The following is a 14930-nucleotide window of genomic DNA, read 5'->3' as shown; positions in this document are numbered from 1 at the left end:
GTGGACGAACGCAGCACGACGCGGAAGGGCGAAATTGTATTTCGTGCATCTGGCTACCATGTTGCAAAGATCGATAATCCGTAATCCAAGAGAATCCAATGTGGAAGCTAGCACTAGTGACGAATGAAAGCGAAATCTGCGCGAATAAACGCACATTTAAGTGTTTGTAACGTGTACACGTATTACTTAGTGCTAGTAGACAGCAATGATGATGTTGGGCACACAAAACACTGAAACATGCTTGTCTAACACTGTACGGAAGATGATCTGCGAGGTGCTGGCTACTGGCGATGCTTACGATGTTCTCGCGCTTGACTTGACTGTGCAATGGAATAAAGTGGACTTTGATAGTGGAAGTAAGTACATAAACCTGCACACGCCCACTGTGCAAGCATGCACCGAATGACGTGGGTAGTCCCATACGTTTACTACTCGCATGTAGAGATCGGATACCTGGCGACCACTATATAGGGTGTTTCAGACAATCTTTAATTGAGGGAAGTTAATTTTTTTCAGTTGAATTTTGAAAATTGCAAAGCGAACCTCACTTTTTTTAAAACAGAAATATGAAGGCCTCCAAGGATAACCACATGCCCAACAAAAACTATGCACAGTATCGCGACAGAATAGTCGAAAAAAATTAGTGAAAAGTCCGCTTTAGCTCCGCCTGCTAGATTGTCGCAAAGAAGGGCACACTGAAGGTGCGGGGAAAGGAGGAAGTGTTCCCGCCTCTAGTTTCACCTTCCTTTCCCCTTGCTTTGACCTTGATGCTGGTGACAACAGCCTTATCACAAAGAAAACAAAACAACCTTCTTATCACAAAGAAGGCAAACAAATAAAGGCTGCCATACTTCCTCCTCTAGACGCAACTTTCGCGAGCACGGTGTTGTGGCAATAAGCAGGCCTGCCTAAAGCCGAATTTTTACAATTTTTTTCGACTACTTCTGTCGCGATACAGTGCAAAGTTTTGTTGGGAGGACTTCATATCTCTGTAAAAAAAGTGAGGTTTGCTTGCCAATTTTCAAAGTTAAGTTGAAAAAAATAAATTTCCCTGAATTAAAAATTGTCCAAAGCCCTCCTAAATGGCGGCAAAAGTTTCCAGAAGGTAATTGCCGAAAGAGCCACAATCCTGCGTCGAATACGTCGCCAGTTAGAATTTTTTATGACTTTAGGTGAAATACCCTGTATGGCAATATGCATAATGCAACCCCTACGAAAAAACAAAAAAAAAACATCATAGCTATAACGCTGGTCTCTTATATAGCGAAGCCGTGTCAACGTGTTGTAATGGTTAGCACACTTGACTTCAAGTCAAGATGCAAGGCTTTCTTGACGGCTGCCCTATTAGGCATTGAAGGCGTCCTTGTACATTTGTGTACTAGCCTCAAAATTATTACTTTCCAACATGTTCAAAGATGTGACAGTCCTGGTAAAATGGTATAAGTGCAGAAAAGCTGGTCAGGAAACACTACACAACTTGCAATTTCGTAAATTAAATATTTTTCTGGTTTCAGTCTGTGTAATGTGTTTTCCATGCTGGGCCTTTTTAGTATGGTGTGAAGGTCCTTGTCATTGTCTGGCTTATTGTTCACACTCTTCGTGAATTTACATCTACAACCATAAATAAGCCACGTGTATCTCTCTTCCAGGTATATCATCCTCAGAGGAATGCCTTGCAAAGCTAAGAAGATTGTCACCTGCAATTAACTACATAATGCTGCAATACTCACAGTGTGGTGCAGAGCAAGTTAAAACATTTCCTGCCGAACATCTGTCGTGGACACACAGAAAACATGTATACGCACGTTTTTAAAATATATGTGCAGCTACAACTGCAGCAGTAAGAATCAGCATATTATCTCTAATTCTTTTTCTTCCAGATATTCGATTCATGTTTCCAATACATGCAGTTGCATTCCAGTAGCTGTACTGCTTCACTTGTTATACTTCTAGTAACAGCGACACTAGAAAACAGTCTTGGCAATGTAAGTATGAAAATACAGCTATTAGCAATGGCCTGATAACAATGACCCTTTGTTTTTTTAAATGGTACTTGTTACGTGCTCAGGTACACTTTAGATTTCTCTGCAGGTACTGCTTATGAAATGCAAGCAAGTGCCCTTCCTGCTCAAGGACATTTTGGCAACAGAGGAGCTATCTGATATATTTGGAGCTAATGTTGTTGGTATATCATACAAGAACATATACAAGGGCATCATGTGATCTGGATGGGTCGACCTTAAAGCTCCTGTGACTATTTTCAGATGTCGTTCCTCCAAATATTGATAGGACCTCCAACATCAACAAATCTCCGCAACATCTTTTGGCACGGGTTTGTTAGACCTGAAGAAGTTGACGACAGGTGATATGATACGTGATGAACCCATACTTGCTAATTTTGGAAGGGGGGTAATAATGAAGGCAATATACTGGGAATACCTAAACAAAATGCCACCTTCCTAAAGTACTGTGACTATCTCGTAATGGCTATTGGCCATTGAAGCTTCAATCAGGACCATACCAAATGATGAGAAGGCATATGGATAAACAACGTGGGAATTTCCAACCTAAACCCCACAGGGATTCATCACCAGACCTATCCAATGGCCCAGCTGCAGCCCAGAAAACACACAAACTCTGCAAATTCAAGAGAACAACGATGGCACGTTTATTAGACTTGCATAGTTCATCTGCTCAGTGCTCTTGCAGTGTGTGCTCTTGCTTAGCTGCCACAGGATACCCCTTCCCACTTTCCTTTCTTTTTTCTTAATAAACATACTATCCCCCCCCTTCCCACCTCAATGAAGTCTTTCATCTAACCTCGTCGAGAGAGCCATAGCACAGGACCCCCAGCCTCCACACCTTCTTGCGCCAACCTGAGATGCTTGTGCCCTTATCAGGGTTCCTCCCCTTTATCATGGCATCCCCATGCCACATGAGTCTCGTTTGTTTATGTCTTTGTCACCTTTCGATATGTTAAGAGAGGGCAACCAATAACATAGGAAAGAGTGCACAAAATGATGAAGTACAACTGACAGGTCCCATAACCATTGCAAGCAGGTATCACAAACAGTGTAGCACGTTACAGAGCATACATACAATTAGATTATTACACAATAATGTAACACATCAATGAACAAAATGAAAATAAAATAAACAGAGAACAGAATATTACGTACTCGTTTAGTAGTGCTAGTGTTGGTACTGTAAAATGAGATTTTTTGTTCCTGCTGCTTGACAAAACTGGTTCCTGCTTTTCTTTTTTTGTTCACTTGCAGGTTTGCATATCTGTTGATATGCATGTGTCGGAGCTTAGGGAAGAAGCTAGCGGAGCAGGGGATCCACGCAGGAGATATTCCAATGCGCAAGCTGGTAAACCTTACAGAAGCGAGTTCTAAACTTCAGAATTTTCAGAGTATGTTAGCTCTACCAAAGGTCTATGATGACGCCATTATGCCTTTATTGATCATACATACACCATCTCTATATTTGTTCCTTTCAGGCGTTGCATTTGATGCACATAACTTTCTTGAGCTCATAAAGTGCAGTGAACTGGTGCTCCCAGGAAGGGTAGCATACTTCGACGAATGTGTGAAACTGTACAGTAATTCTTGGTAACTAACGACATCCATTTGTAGCATCGATATGTTCCCTGATAGTCTGCATGATATGAGATAATCCGGACAGAAAACATTATTAAGCTTTAGGAGACTAGAAAATACTATATTTGAGCAACATGAGATTGGGCGAGTTGGCACTGTAACCAAAGGCATTTTGCTTTCCAGTTATGCCGAAAGCCTCGTTCTCTTACTTCCTCAAGTGGAATGCATCCTGAGGGTACTGTTCATTCAGGCAAACAAATGTCCACACAGGTTGCTAACCGCAGAGGTGAGTCTTGTCGAATTGGGCAGCTCGAATAGGGTGACACGATGGGTGCGGGTGTCGCATCGCGCCACCCCTGCTTCCTTCTTTCACTGCAGCTTATGAACATCTCACGAAATTGTTGGTTTCAAGCGAAAAGCTTCCAGGCAAACTATGCAAGAAGTTGGAATCAGCGCTCCAAATCATCATGGACCATTCATAATATCACAGATAACAAACATAAGACGCCATATCAGCATGGGTGTACTGAGAGGGGGGCAAGGGGGGGCTGCTACTTCCCCTGTAGCTTCAAGATCAAGTGGTAAAAATTGCGAGCTCTTTATATGCATAGGTCATCACGATTTTTCTCAGATGTCATAATAATATGAACCTCTGGACACGCGCACAGTGTGCAGCATCCGTCTCCAGGAAAAGAGGTGAGAGGGTTGCACACTTTACACCCCCCCCCCCCCCCCCCCCCCCCCCCCCCCCCCCCCCCCCCCCCCCCCCGTGCCCTAGAAGCACTTTGCCCCCATTGGAAAAAAATCCTGGGAATGCGCATGTGTCTCAGTGTTTATTTTCTGAGCCAAAAGCATATGCTACGTGCGATGATGTCGCCTATTCACGACTTTATCATGGGTGACCAAAGTACGGCTCGTATCCTTCGCTTTTTGATCGTAGAACTTGGGACATTTGCAAATTTGTACTTCGTGCTTGACAATGCTTTCACCTTGAGATGGTGCTGTCTTTGCAGACGTCTACATTCTACACGACGCTCGATGAGGTTAGTAAAAGTTACTTTTATATGATGTGTGGTGTTAATGAAATTGCTGTAAAACATTAGATCCTTGCAGAATACGTTGAGCCAAATAAGGAAAACCAGCTGGTGCAAGCACTAGGAAGCCCTGTATTTGTAAGTGAACATTTGTTTCATGTGTATGTATGAGGAGTAATTCATTTAATAGCACATCTTCCATACACAGGAAATGTTCTTGGATATGTTCACATATCCCGATGGTCCCCGAATACGTGATCGCGTTAGCCATGGTGAGGCAGACCTTTCAAGTATAAATGACTTGCTAGTCAAACACGTGCTCTGTGCCATTGGTTCTACATGTGCCATGTTTCTGCCCAAATATCATCATCTTTCAAATGTGAGTTGTAGAGTGTCAATGCTTCCGAATACATATTGTTTTCCTCAGTGTTCAGCGTCCAATTTGTCAGCTATTAATGTGAAAGCTATAGGTGCTTCGAATGAAGGTAAAAGGATCGTGGGTTACAAAATTAAATTTAAATGTTTAGGTATTTTGGGGGATAAGAATTGGGGAAAATATTGAATTAAGAGAGTACGCAAGAGGGTATCAAGGGAGTTAGATTAGTGGGTGCAAGTAATGGGGCATGCCTGCAACCTCCAGCAACACAGGAATTCTCACTACAAATAAAAAAAACTGCACAGGTATCTGCAGGTAACCATGAGTATATACTGTGCTCCCCTGTATCGACACATTTTTTGCTGTCCTCTTCAGAGCTTGCTGACCTTTCACCCATCCATTTAGAAGCACATGTAATCAGGGTGTCGAACCGAACCTGAACCCGAACCCGAACCCAAAAACCGTACCCAAACCGTTATTTTTGCCGGAACCGAACGTGAACCGAAATTTTCATGACACTGTTGAACCCGAACCAGAGCAGAACTTTAAAAGATAATAGCGGTAACCGGTTCGCAACAAAACGGTTCGGACATAACAGAAGGCCACATAAAACTTCCTCTCAATCCCCGAACGAAGGCACATTGGTATCATCATCACACGTCCATATCATGGATTTCTGAAATTCTCACCTAGCAGTCAAACGAGGACGTATAGCAAGTATACTTTCAGCGTCTTTTTAACACATTGAAGCGCAGTTGTCCTTGTGAGCGCCGCGGCTAGCGCCCCACGCACGCACTGCAGTGTGTATTCTTCAGAGACGAGGCGCCACGCGGATGAATGAAACAGGAATGGAGAAGGCCAGTTATGTAGGTCTATAGGACGAATATGTAATTAAGTAAGCGCCCAACATTTCCCTTTACACGTGAGCAGTAAAAATTAAACAAGTCAGAAACATAAGAAGTAGAGTGGGAGCGTACGCAGAACGGTGCCTGTTTGATTGGTCGTGGTTTGAAAAGTAAATGCAGTTCTGCTTATTGGTTGTGCAATTGTGTCGGGACACATTGCCCTTGTGTCGCGGATTAACTACTACACTGCTGTGAGCTCGGACAGAGTAAGGCTGCAGGCTTATTTTCGACATGCTTCAGTACGGTTTCAGATCGATTCACGCTGCGAATGCAGTGTGCCGGCAAGTACCGTCGTCTATGGCCCGGTTTCACCAACGATGGTTAGCTTTGAACAGAGATCAAGGGTTCCTAAAACTTCAAATTAAGACTCAATTCTTGTTTACAAACGTTAGTTGGTGACCTGATGAATGTTTTAGTGACAATAACTCTACTTAGTAAAGCAGAGTTAAGCGTGAAATTCCAGTAAAAAGAAATTCCGTTGATATTGGTTTAAATCTTAATCGGCGTTGGTGAAACCGGGCCTTTGTAACAGTGTCCATCTTATTCGGCTTCCTTTAAGTGTATCTTGCTGGCACTGTGCGTGTGAAAAAAGAGATTTTGGGAACAGAAAGTAACAGGACTATGCCGCTTCATCAGCGTGAGCTCTACTGACAATAAGTGTTCGTACATTTCTCCTTTCTCTCGCTAAAGGGAGAGTACCTGACCGTTAAAAACATCGATGCAGACGACAGCAGTAAGCTATTAGCCATGCATTTCCTGATAAAAGCAGTTTTATGGAACATATAAAATGGAAGCGTTGAACTGGTTCGCGAACCGATTCGGGGCTGCGAACCGGTTTGCCAACCGGTTTGAGTTTTGGCGTGGTCGAACCGGAACTGAACGAAATCAAAGCAACGCGAACCCGAACCGAACCCGTATTTTTTGCGGTTAGGCACCCTGCTTGTAATGATGGTGGTAAAACCTATAGGAACACATTGCAAATATGCAGGAGCCTCTGTTGGCTTACCCCCTCCTGTGGCATGCACAGGTTGAATGTAATTGTGCTCGTTTTCTTCCTTTTACCTCATGAGAGCTACCAAAACTATGTCATCCAACTTGCACAATAATTGTAGGACAAGTAGTTCGGAATCAAGGTGATACTTAGCTCATCATCTTACCAAATTTCTACATTTAATCTTGCACTTATTCTGGACTATTAACTGGGTTTAACTTGGATTAACTCGAGGCTTATTTGAACATATTTCCGTCTTCATACTCGCTTGTTCCCGTAAAGTTTTCTACATGACCCTGATACATGGTTTTAATATAGCATACACACTTGTAATTCCAGGAGAAGTTTATACACGAACTCATACAAGTATCCAGTTCTTCTCAGCCGCAGTACCATCCTACTTCACTACTGAAGGAAAAGGTTAGTACAAGACAAATTACATTCCTGGCAGCAGCATGCACATAAGCGAAGTTTGTGCTGCCTGGTAAGCTCAGGAAGTGGCTCTGCTTGGTGTCTCCTGCTAGGAATAGGTTATGTGCAGAAAGCAAGTCCACTAATAAACATTTTGATGTCATTAAATTCATGTAGAGATCTCTATACAGTGACAGCATTCTCAACTGTAAAAGAGAGTCATGTTTTAGCACGATGCTTATACGTACAGTGTTATACCAGGCACTCTTGCCTGACTCCGGCACTATGTTCTTTACCCACTAAGTGGCTGTTTACCGTGCTGAGTGATCCGGCGTTTCTCTGCCCCACCACAGAGTAGATTGTGCCGTCAGTTAGTTCTGCTCATTATTCAGAGATGATGTTGATTTAATTGGATACCTTTCACCATGCAGGTCTCCAGCACACTTTTTCATATCATGTCCTGGAAAGAATTTCCTCAGCCAGATGACAGACCAGCACCGCAAACATGCATTAATGATGTTGATAGCAGGAGTGAAAGCTTTGCTGCACTTCTACGAGAGGTATTCAGCATGCCTGAGCATGTGGCCAACAACAAGTAAGAATGCGTCATATTCTCTAACGTTTGATATGTATCATTAAGGCCCCAGGTTTTCCGCAATTCCGCAAAATTCCGCAGAATCCGGAATTCATCACGAAATCCTTCGTTTGGTACGGAATTTCGCGGAATCCCTTATTTTGCTCGAAATTTCGCGCTGTCTTACACGGAATTTTGCGGGAATCCGATTGGGTCAAAGGACGTGATTGGCGTGATGTGGATGATTACTACGACGTGCAGCGTCCTGAGAGAAGTATTGCACACTCACGCAAAAGAGCGTCAGATACGCACGTTCCCAACTGCACCAAGGTGCACATGACCCTTCGACATATTTACCTGCGTATTTTGCACCGTCGCATAATTTGCGCAACCCTAGTTTAGCACTAAAATTGACAAGAAAACAAAAAAATGCATAATTTGTGCACCCGCATTTTTGTGCGCGGATATCTGCCACGTGCGTCGCATCGACCGTGGCTGTGCTTTTTGCAACGCCGTCAGTGCTACGAAAGATATTGCGGTGCTTTTGTTTGATTTGCGCGCACTTTCGGGTGATGGTCCACTGATGTGATGGACGATACTCACTCGATGTCACTCGAACTACAAAACGCGGAAAGAAATGCTGGACAAAAAAGCTATGACAAACCTTACAGCACAACCTGACAGAGTTGGCAAACATCGCGTGCTTTCGGTTGTCAAGTGCGACTTACGGCGTCTTCCAGCAGCGTCTCGACGTATTCCACCGGCATATGAGCGGTAGTAGGCCGGCATTTTGCCTCCCGACCGTCGGCGGTTGCGCGGTATTTGGGTAATACTTACGCGTTTGCGCAACGCAGTGATAACATCAATATTGGCTCTACCGAGAGCCTGTTTGACCGGCATAGTAAAATTTTTAAATTTTGTGCCATTGGATATCGTAACGAACGTTCCCGGTAATACAGTAAGCGGGTTTGGAATGGAATGAGGGTGCGTGCTTGCATTTAACGTCTATTGCGATCAATTATTTGTCAAAAGCAGGTATGAAATGATTGTAGGTGACAGACAGCGTTCACTCTCAGAGAACACAAGATATCATGTAATGCTGAGCCACAACAGTACTTTGAATCTGTAAGTTCATAAAATATTTTTTGTTCCCACATAATTCAAGAAAATAAAGTTTCTCGTTTCAAGCAGCTGCTGACTCCTTGCCGGAGAAAACCGCTGAAATTACAAGTCTGTGACTCGGAATTTCGAATTTGCCCCAGCAGAAAACCAGGGGCCTTATTTATCACCTGTCTCTGAGAACTGAGAACTTACTTACTGAGAACTTCCGTGTGTCGTCTCGTCTTCTGTGTCCGTGTCTTTCGGTCTTCTTCATGGACCTTATTTATCATTGTGAAACGTGACCCGCAGGTTGGAGTACCCACACGGGACTGTAGCTTGTCACATTTTTCTGAGGGCTGATAAGAATAACCAGGCCTGTTGCATTCTATGACATTGTTATGTGTACTAAAGAGTGTGTATCTTGTGTACCTCTTTTTTGTTACTCTGTCATGCGGATCAGATGCATACAAAGCAGAATTATTCACAACCCCTTTATGGTAACTTGGGACTGAGCAACCGAAAAAATAAATGATGCACAATGTTTGTGTTTGTACTTTGCAGTCATTTATGCAAACGGTTTGTACCACACGTTATATTTGCAGCTGGAGGGATTCTCTCATCTTAGTGCTTAACGACATCAAGGTTTCGACCTTGTTTAGAGCCAGAAGTGAACTGGAATGCATAACAGTCCTGGGCCAGATAACTGGAGCAGTTCATCAAACCAGCGAGCAAATATGTCACGCCCTGACCCACAAGCACGACATGTGGAAGTCTCATCAACTGCGATCGAGGCAAAGAGTCAACTACAGTAGACTTTTACAAAGGTGATTTATGAACTACTTTTGCCAAGAAATGTGGATTTTATCATTGTTGTCTGTTTTCAGCGTGCCCTCACTGCGGAACATGTTGTTTCTTGCCGTGTGTATCGTTTGCTGTTGTCTGAAGAACATCAACCACGTACCGTTGCTTCACCGAAGTTGTTCAGAACGGCTGATGAGGTATGTACCGCACGGCGAAGGGTGTACCATGACATGATGGCGTTAGTTTCAAAAGTATAGGAGGCGCAAAAAAGAAATTTTTTGTAGGGGAACTTACTCCGCAAAGTTGTCCCAAGTGCCCTTCAATGTAGTGCCCTTGTGACATTTTGCAACGACCCCAGCACTTTACCATGCTTCAAAGGCTGGCCTTTTGCTGTAGCACATCAAGTGCACCCCACAATTCGGTTTCCCTTCGGTTAGTCCCTAGCTAGGGACGAAACAACAAGCTTTTCATGTCTTTAGTGTCCCTTTAAAGAAGTGTGGGTGCTTTGAGTCAACTCTTGCATTAATGGAAAAATCCATTGGTCCCTGGGCCTAAGGTGAACTGCTTATGAATTGGGGTGCTGTGTTTGGGTAGAGAACGGGGTCAAATCTGAATGTGTGTTTATATCAAAGTTGATTTGAAGGAACAGAAAGATAACAGGTATACATTGTGAGTTTCAAGGTACAAGTCGCTTATATTGTCTACGTGATCAGTGAAGGCTTTGGATGTAATCGACAATGAATAGACCCTGAAGTTTTCGGGAAATATTTTTTCCAAATTCGGGGGGTAAAAATCGGGTAAATAAACACGTGCGCTAAATTCATGCAAATTTGTGTGGAAAAACTTTCAGTATGCTAAATTCGTAGTGAAATTTGGCTCAGTTACTCAAACTTGCTAGTATGGTACTTTGGTATGGACAGTGATGTAACTGCACTTGCTGCTAAACAAGTTAGTGTGCATTCCTACAGACTTCTCAGTGAGGACAATTTGCCAGGTAAAAATCGGGTTTCACCCTAAAGAGGCAACCTTCAATTCGAGGTGCAAATTCGAGGAACAATCGGGTTAAACCCTAAAACTTCAGGCTCTAATAATGAAGCATTTGTGAGTTTGACAAAGAATTTGATGCATATTCTTTGTTCAGAATTTGTAGCCACTGTCCGGTCACAGAACAGCACACTTGGACACATGGTCACAGGCACGGCATGCCTGTAATAAATCATGTTACACTTAGCTCGACGCTGACTGGTGTCTTAAATCACAAAGCATCAAGTGCATGGCGCTCAGTTTAGGAACACTTGTATCTCTCATTGTCACCAAGCATTTGGTATGGTCCAGAAAATTGCCAGTTGCACCTGATATCATGGGCCCTACCAGGGTACTGTGGGAGAGTGATACACCATAATGTTAATGAAGAATGGATGCATACTTCTAGGTTCCTGAAGATGTCTCTTAAATGTTGCGAAAATCTGAGGACACTCACCTCCACGACAAAGAACAGATGGGAAGAATCAACGAAGCTGTGTATTGACTTCGTGCACTATGCACCTGATGTTGTGAGGGACATTACTTTTAAATGTGAATAAAAAATGATCCGTCTTTCAAGTTAGCAATCGTATGTTTGCACTGATATTGTCCTGCAAATATTCTCAGAATTACAGATGTTGCCCAGCGTAGATGTTTATACCTGTTTTTCTTGCAGATGTATTTTGTCTCTCACGAACATGCCTCCTACCTTTCTGCCACGAAAGGTGTTGCTCGCATTGCTAACGTTTTATGTATGCCACAGGCTAAACACCATGACTCTCTCAAGGCTGCTAGTATGAACATATGTTGAAATGATATTATATGAAATTGCAATGATGGCAGTCTGCATAGTATGGCCGTCTTCCAGCGTTTGGGCCTCACAGCTCAACTTGGCTCCTAACGAAATTTTGAAGTAAAAGAGAAGCACACTTTCTTCCTTGCCCTTAAACGCGAGGGGGAACAAAAAATAATCCATGAATAGGTGACATCACAGAGCGCACTGCCGCTTGTCTCCTAATGGACCTTTTTCAAAACGCTTCTGCGCACGCACTGTGACCCTGACGGCGCCGAAGAAAGTTCCCTACATATTCAATAGATTGCGCCACTATGGCGCATGGCGCCGGCTGTAGGGTGCCTCGATACTTGTGCTAGTTACGCCCTCTTTGCAAATAGGGCGCAAGTATCGAGGCACGTACCCTATAGCCGGCTGTGCTTCGACGCGCGCCGATCGTGTTCCGCTGGACAGCCGCTAGGATACATACGACGCGAGTGTGAAAAAGGTCCATTAGGAACGACGCGCGTCTCTGTTCTCCGCCCCGCGTTGGAAGACTGCCTGCAGCTGTGTTGATGGGACTGAAACCGATCTTCGAGGAGCAACGCTGTCAGATGCGTTGGCAAATTGTGCACCTCATGACGTCATACTTGTCAAAGCCATAAATTAATTTTATGATATTTCCGCGTCGCGTAGGGAAACAATATTTTGGCAGAATCCAGTGTTAGGCACGTAGATTGCAACGACATAAATTTGGTAGGTTTCTAAAGACTGGTTTGTAGTGGCACCCTAAAGGAGCATGGAAGGCACGCCGAATATACATTTTTTTCTTATTTTTTTTTATTCCGTGTTAGCGCTGCGAAATCAACTGTAGCTATGAGCAGCGTACAGAACGTGGACAGATATAGAGAGGACAGCAGGGAGGAGGGGGGGGGGTTAGTATGCGTCCTGGGTCGACTTCAGGGGGAATTGGGCCGACATTCGTTCGGAAGGTCTTCGGAAACCCAGGGAAAACCTCAGACAGCACAGCCGGTGGTAGGATTCAAACCCACCGCCTCCCAGTCTCGGCGTGGAAAGCGATCATCCTAACCACTATGCCACGGGAGCTGGCTTTTCCCCTATGATATGAGCATGTTACCTTCCGGAACTCACGTATAATACTTCCTTGCTGCTGTGTGTCATGCGCGATACCAGGGTTGCGCGGGACGCAGAGCGCCAAATACAATCGCGAAAAGAGTAAGGAAGGCGCGCGCCTCATTATTGAACGGATATTGAGCGCGAAATTGAGCGGATCAGATGACTTCGCAGGCTGGCAGCCTAGAGTCACTAAATAAGCTACGTATTATAGCTACGTAGCTTATTTAGTGACTCTATGGCAGCCGAGGGAAGTCTGGCCCATCCGCGAGATCAAAGGGTCCCTATTGCGCACCAGGATTGCGCGCGCTGCACTCTTATTTTTTGTGCGAATATCTTTCCCAGAGCTTGCAACCCTAATTTATATTGCCCTACTCCTGACATATTTTTTAGCCTTTCCGTTTCCATTAAGGGCAAAGGAGGAGTGTCAAAAACGACCTCCTAATCTGCCGCTCTCTGTTTTCTGTTTTTGTTTTTTTCGATAGGGGGGGGGGGGGGGGGGCATTTCCTCGCGCAATATTCGATCGATGCTTCTTCTGAACGTGGAAACGGCATCAGCGTACCAAAAAAGAACGTATACGTTATCATTAATAAAACGACGACGAACTTCTTGAGCGCTCGAGGGCTCACACGCAAGGTAAAGGAAGTGTTCCTTGCGTTCCTTGGATGAGCTGATCCTTCTCAAGCTCCGGCTGATACAAACCCATCAAATTAATTCCTAGTTTTGAGAAATATGACGTCAAGGAGTGCCCAGTCTACCGACGTGTCTGGCAACAGTACTACTCGATGGCCGACCTCCGCTTCCTCACAACAGCTGCTGACCGTCTTCCCATTGAGTGTTCCAACGTGGGGCGGAGAGCGGACACGCGCGCCGTTGCTATTAGACAGACGCAGGGGCTACCGGCGACGCCATCTAGGCTTGGAGAATCTGCAACTACGATGTTTTGCACGTTCTTTCGCAAATTTGTGGAAGCGCTTAATGTTCACTGCCGGCTTTTATATTTTGCGTACCCAGTCTTTGTGCGACGTTGATGTTTGGTACGATATAAAATATCGTTTTTTTAATCCGAACCTTTGGGATCGACTCCTGGCACTGAGACTTAGTAAAATGGAGGAGGAAACTCACCCGGTTCTTAAAAAAAAAAAAGATCTGACCACCTACACAATATAACTTTTATCATTGTATCCCTTCACTGACGCTATCTATTTAATAATGTATGAATTGTGAATTTAAGTCTGTCCGACCGCTTACGTGACTGATGCTCAAGAAATTTCATTTAAGGTTTTTCCATTACGGAGAGATGTGTCCCACAGCATATATATCCCGAAAGTCTGCAGGGCTACTTTCGAACGGCTCCTCCAACCAATTTCGTTCCAACGCTCCCACACACACTCGATCATCGGCAAGCAACAGCCGTCAACGTCATCTGTGAGAGGACCTCCAGCTGTTTCAGGACCAGTACTGCAACTTACCAGTCAGAGTTATCAACTCATTAACACAGTTAACGAAAGTCACCAAAGGATAAATTCTACGCCCAAATCCTCGCGGAGAGAAGGCCCGCTTCCCTCTCCCCCTTGTTTTTCGGAATGGTTTACCATTTGATAAAATGGTTTCCGCACACGAAAAGCTTTTCGGAGGTAAAGAAATCGCTGGTGTACACTTTTCTTACCATATGCAGAAACCGCCGATTTCCAATGCGATCTGCACGCTGTTATGTACTCGTATGTATAGTCGTGCACTCTTTGGAGAAGTCTAGCACTCGCAAATGGATAAAATAAGTATTTAAAGAGATTGAAACATTTATTTTACTGAAAAACAAGCTTTCGGACGGAGTCCGTCCTTCATCAGGTGCGATGCATTGAACACTTGGTAGAGATATTTATACTCATGTACATCAGAGAAAGGGGACAAAGAAGGTGGTGAGGAGGAAATACAAATTCTTATTAGAGAGGACTGAGGGCGCGAAAAAGAAAATAGAAAAGAAAGCAATGTACAGTAGGAGCGTTATCGGAGACAAGTGTTCAATGCATCGCACCTGATCAAGGACGGACTCCATCCGAAAGCTTGTTTCTCAGTAAAATAAATGTTTCAATCTCTTTAAATACTTATTTCGTGCACTCTTCGTGTAAACATGAGTCTGAACACAATACAGCGCCACAACGAGGACAAAAAAGGAGCCAGACAACACAGGCGCTGACTAACAAG

The 14930-nt window shown here is 44.0% G+C and overlaps 1 protein-coding gene across 2 annotated transcripts; it reads left to right on the top strand.

Moving 5' to 3' along the window:
- The first annotated feature begins 106 nt into the window (after positions 1 to 106).
- On the top strand, positions 107 to 11401 carry LOC135400934 (endoplasmic reticulum membrane-associated RNA degradation protein-like). Of its 2 annotated transcripts, XM_064632953.1 has the most exons (16): positions 107 to 356; positions 1650 to 1795; positions 1881 to 1985; positions 2092 to 2181; positions 2265 to 2362; positions 3279 to 3415; positions 3503 to 3614; positions 3786 to 3888; positions 4616 to 4645; positions 4706 to 4774; positions 4845 to 5015; positions 7248 to 7328; positions 7751 to 7914; positions 9597 to 9818; positions 9879 to 9992; positions 11228 to 11401. In XM_064632953.1, exons 1-16 carry the CDS (start codon positions 206 to 208, stop codon positions 11376 to 11378), a joined length of 1944 nt encoding a protein of 647 aa, XP_064489023.1. In that variant the 5' UTR covers positions 107 to 205; the 3' UTR covers positions 11379 to 11401. The 2 variants fall into 2 exon arrangements, with proteins under 2 accessions (XP_064489023.1, XP_064489024.1); XM_064632954.1 differs by lacking the exons at positions 107 to 356; positions 1650 to 1795; positions 1881 to 1985 and having other exon boundaries at positions 2096 to 2185.
- The last annotated feature ends 3529 nt before the right edge of the window (positions 11402 to 14930 follow it).

This window comes from Ornithodoros turicata, chromosome 7, assembly GCF_037126465.1.
Source record: "Ornithodoros turicata isolate Travis chromosome 7, ASM3712646v1, whole genome shotgun sequence".
Classification (NCBI taxonomy): Eukaryota; Metazoa; Arthropoda; class Arachnida; order Ixodida; family Argasidae; genus Ornithodoros; species Ornithodoros turicata.
This window is presented reverse-complemented; position numbering and strand designations above follow the sequence as displayed.

What these genes read in the sequence shown, in the direction of transcription:
- LOC135400934 (XM_064632953.1), top strand. Translation starts at nt 206, where the DNA reads ATGATGATGTTGGGCACACAAAACACTGAAACATGCTTGTCTAACACT. An exon ending in TAAACTTCAGAATTTTCAGA is followed by an intron (nt 3,416 to 3,502) that starts GTATGTTAGCTC and finishes TGTTCCTTTCAG; the next exon opens with GCGTTGCATTTGATGCACAT. An exon ending in CACTAGGAAGCCCTGTATTT is followed by an intron (nt 4,775 to 4,844) that starts GTAAGTGAACAT and finishes TTCCATACACAG; the next exon opens with GAAATGTTCTTGGATATGTT.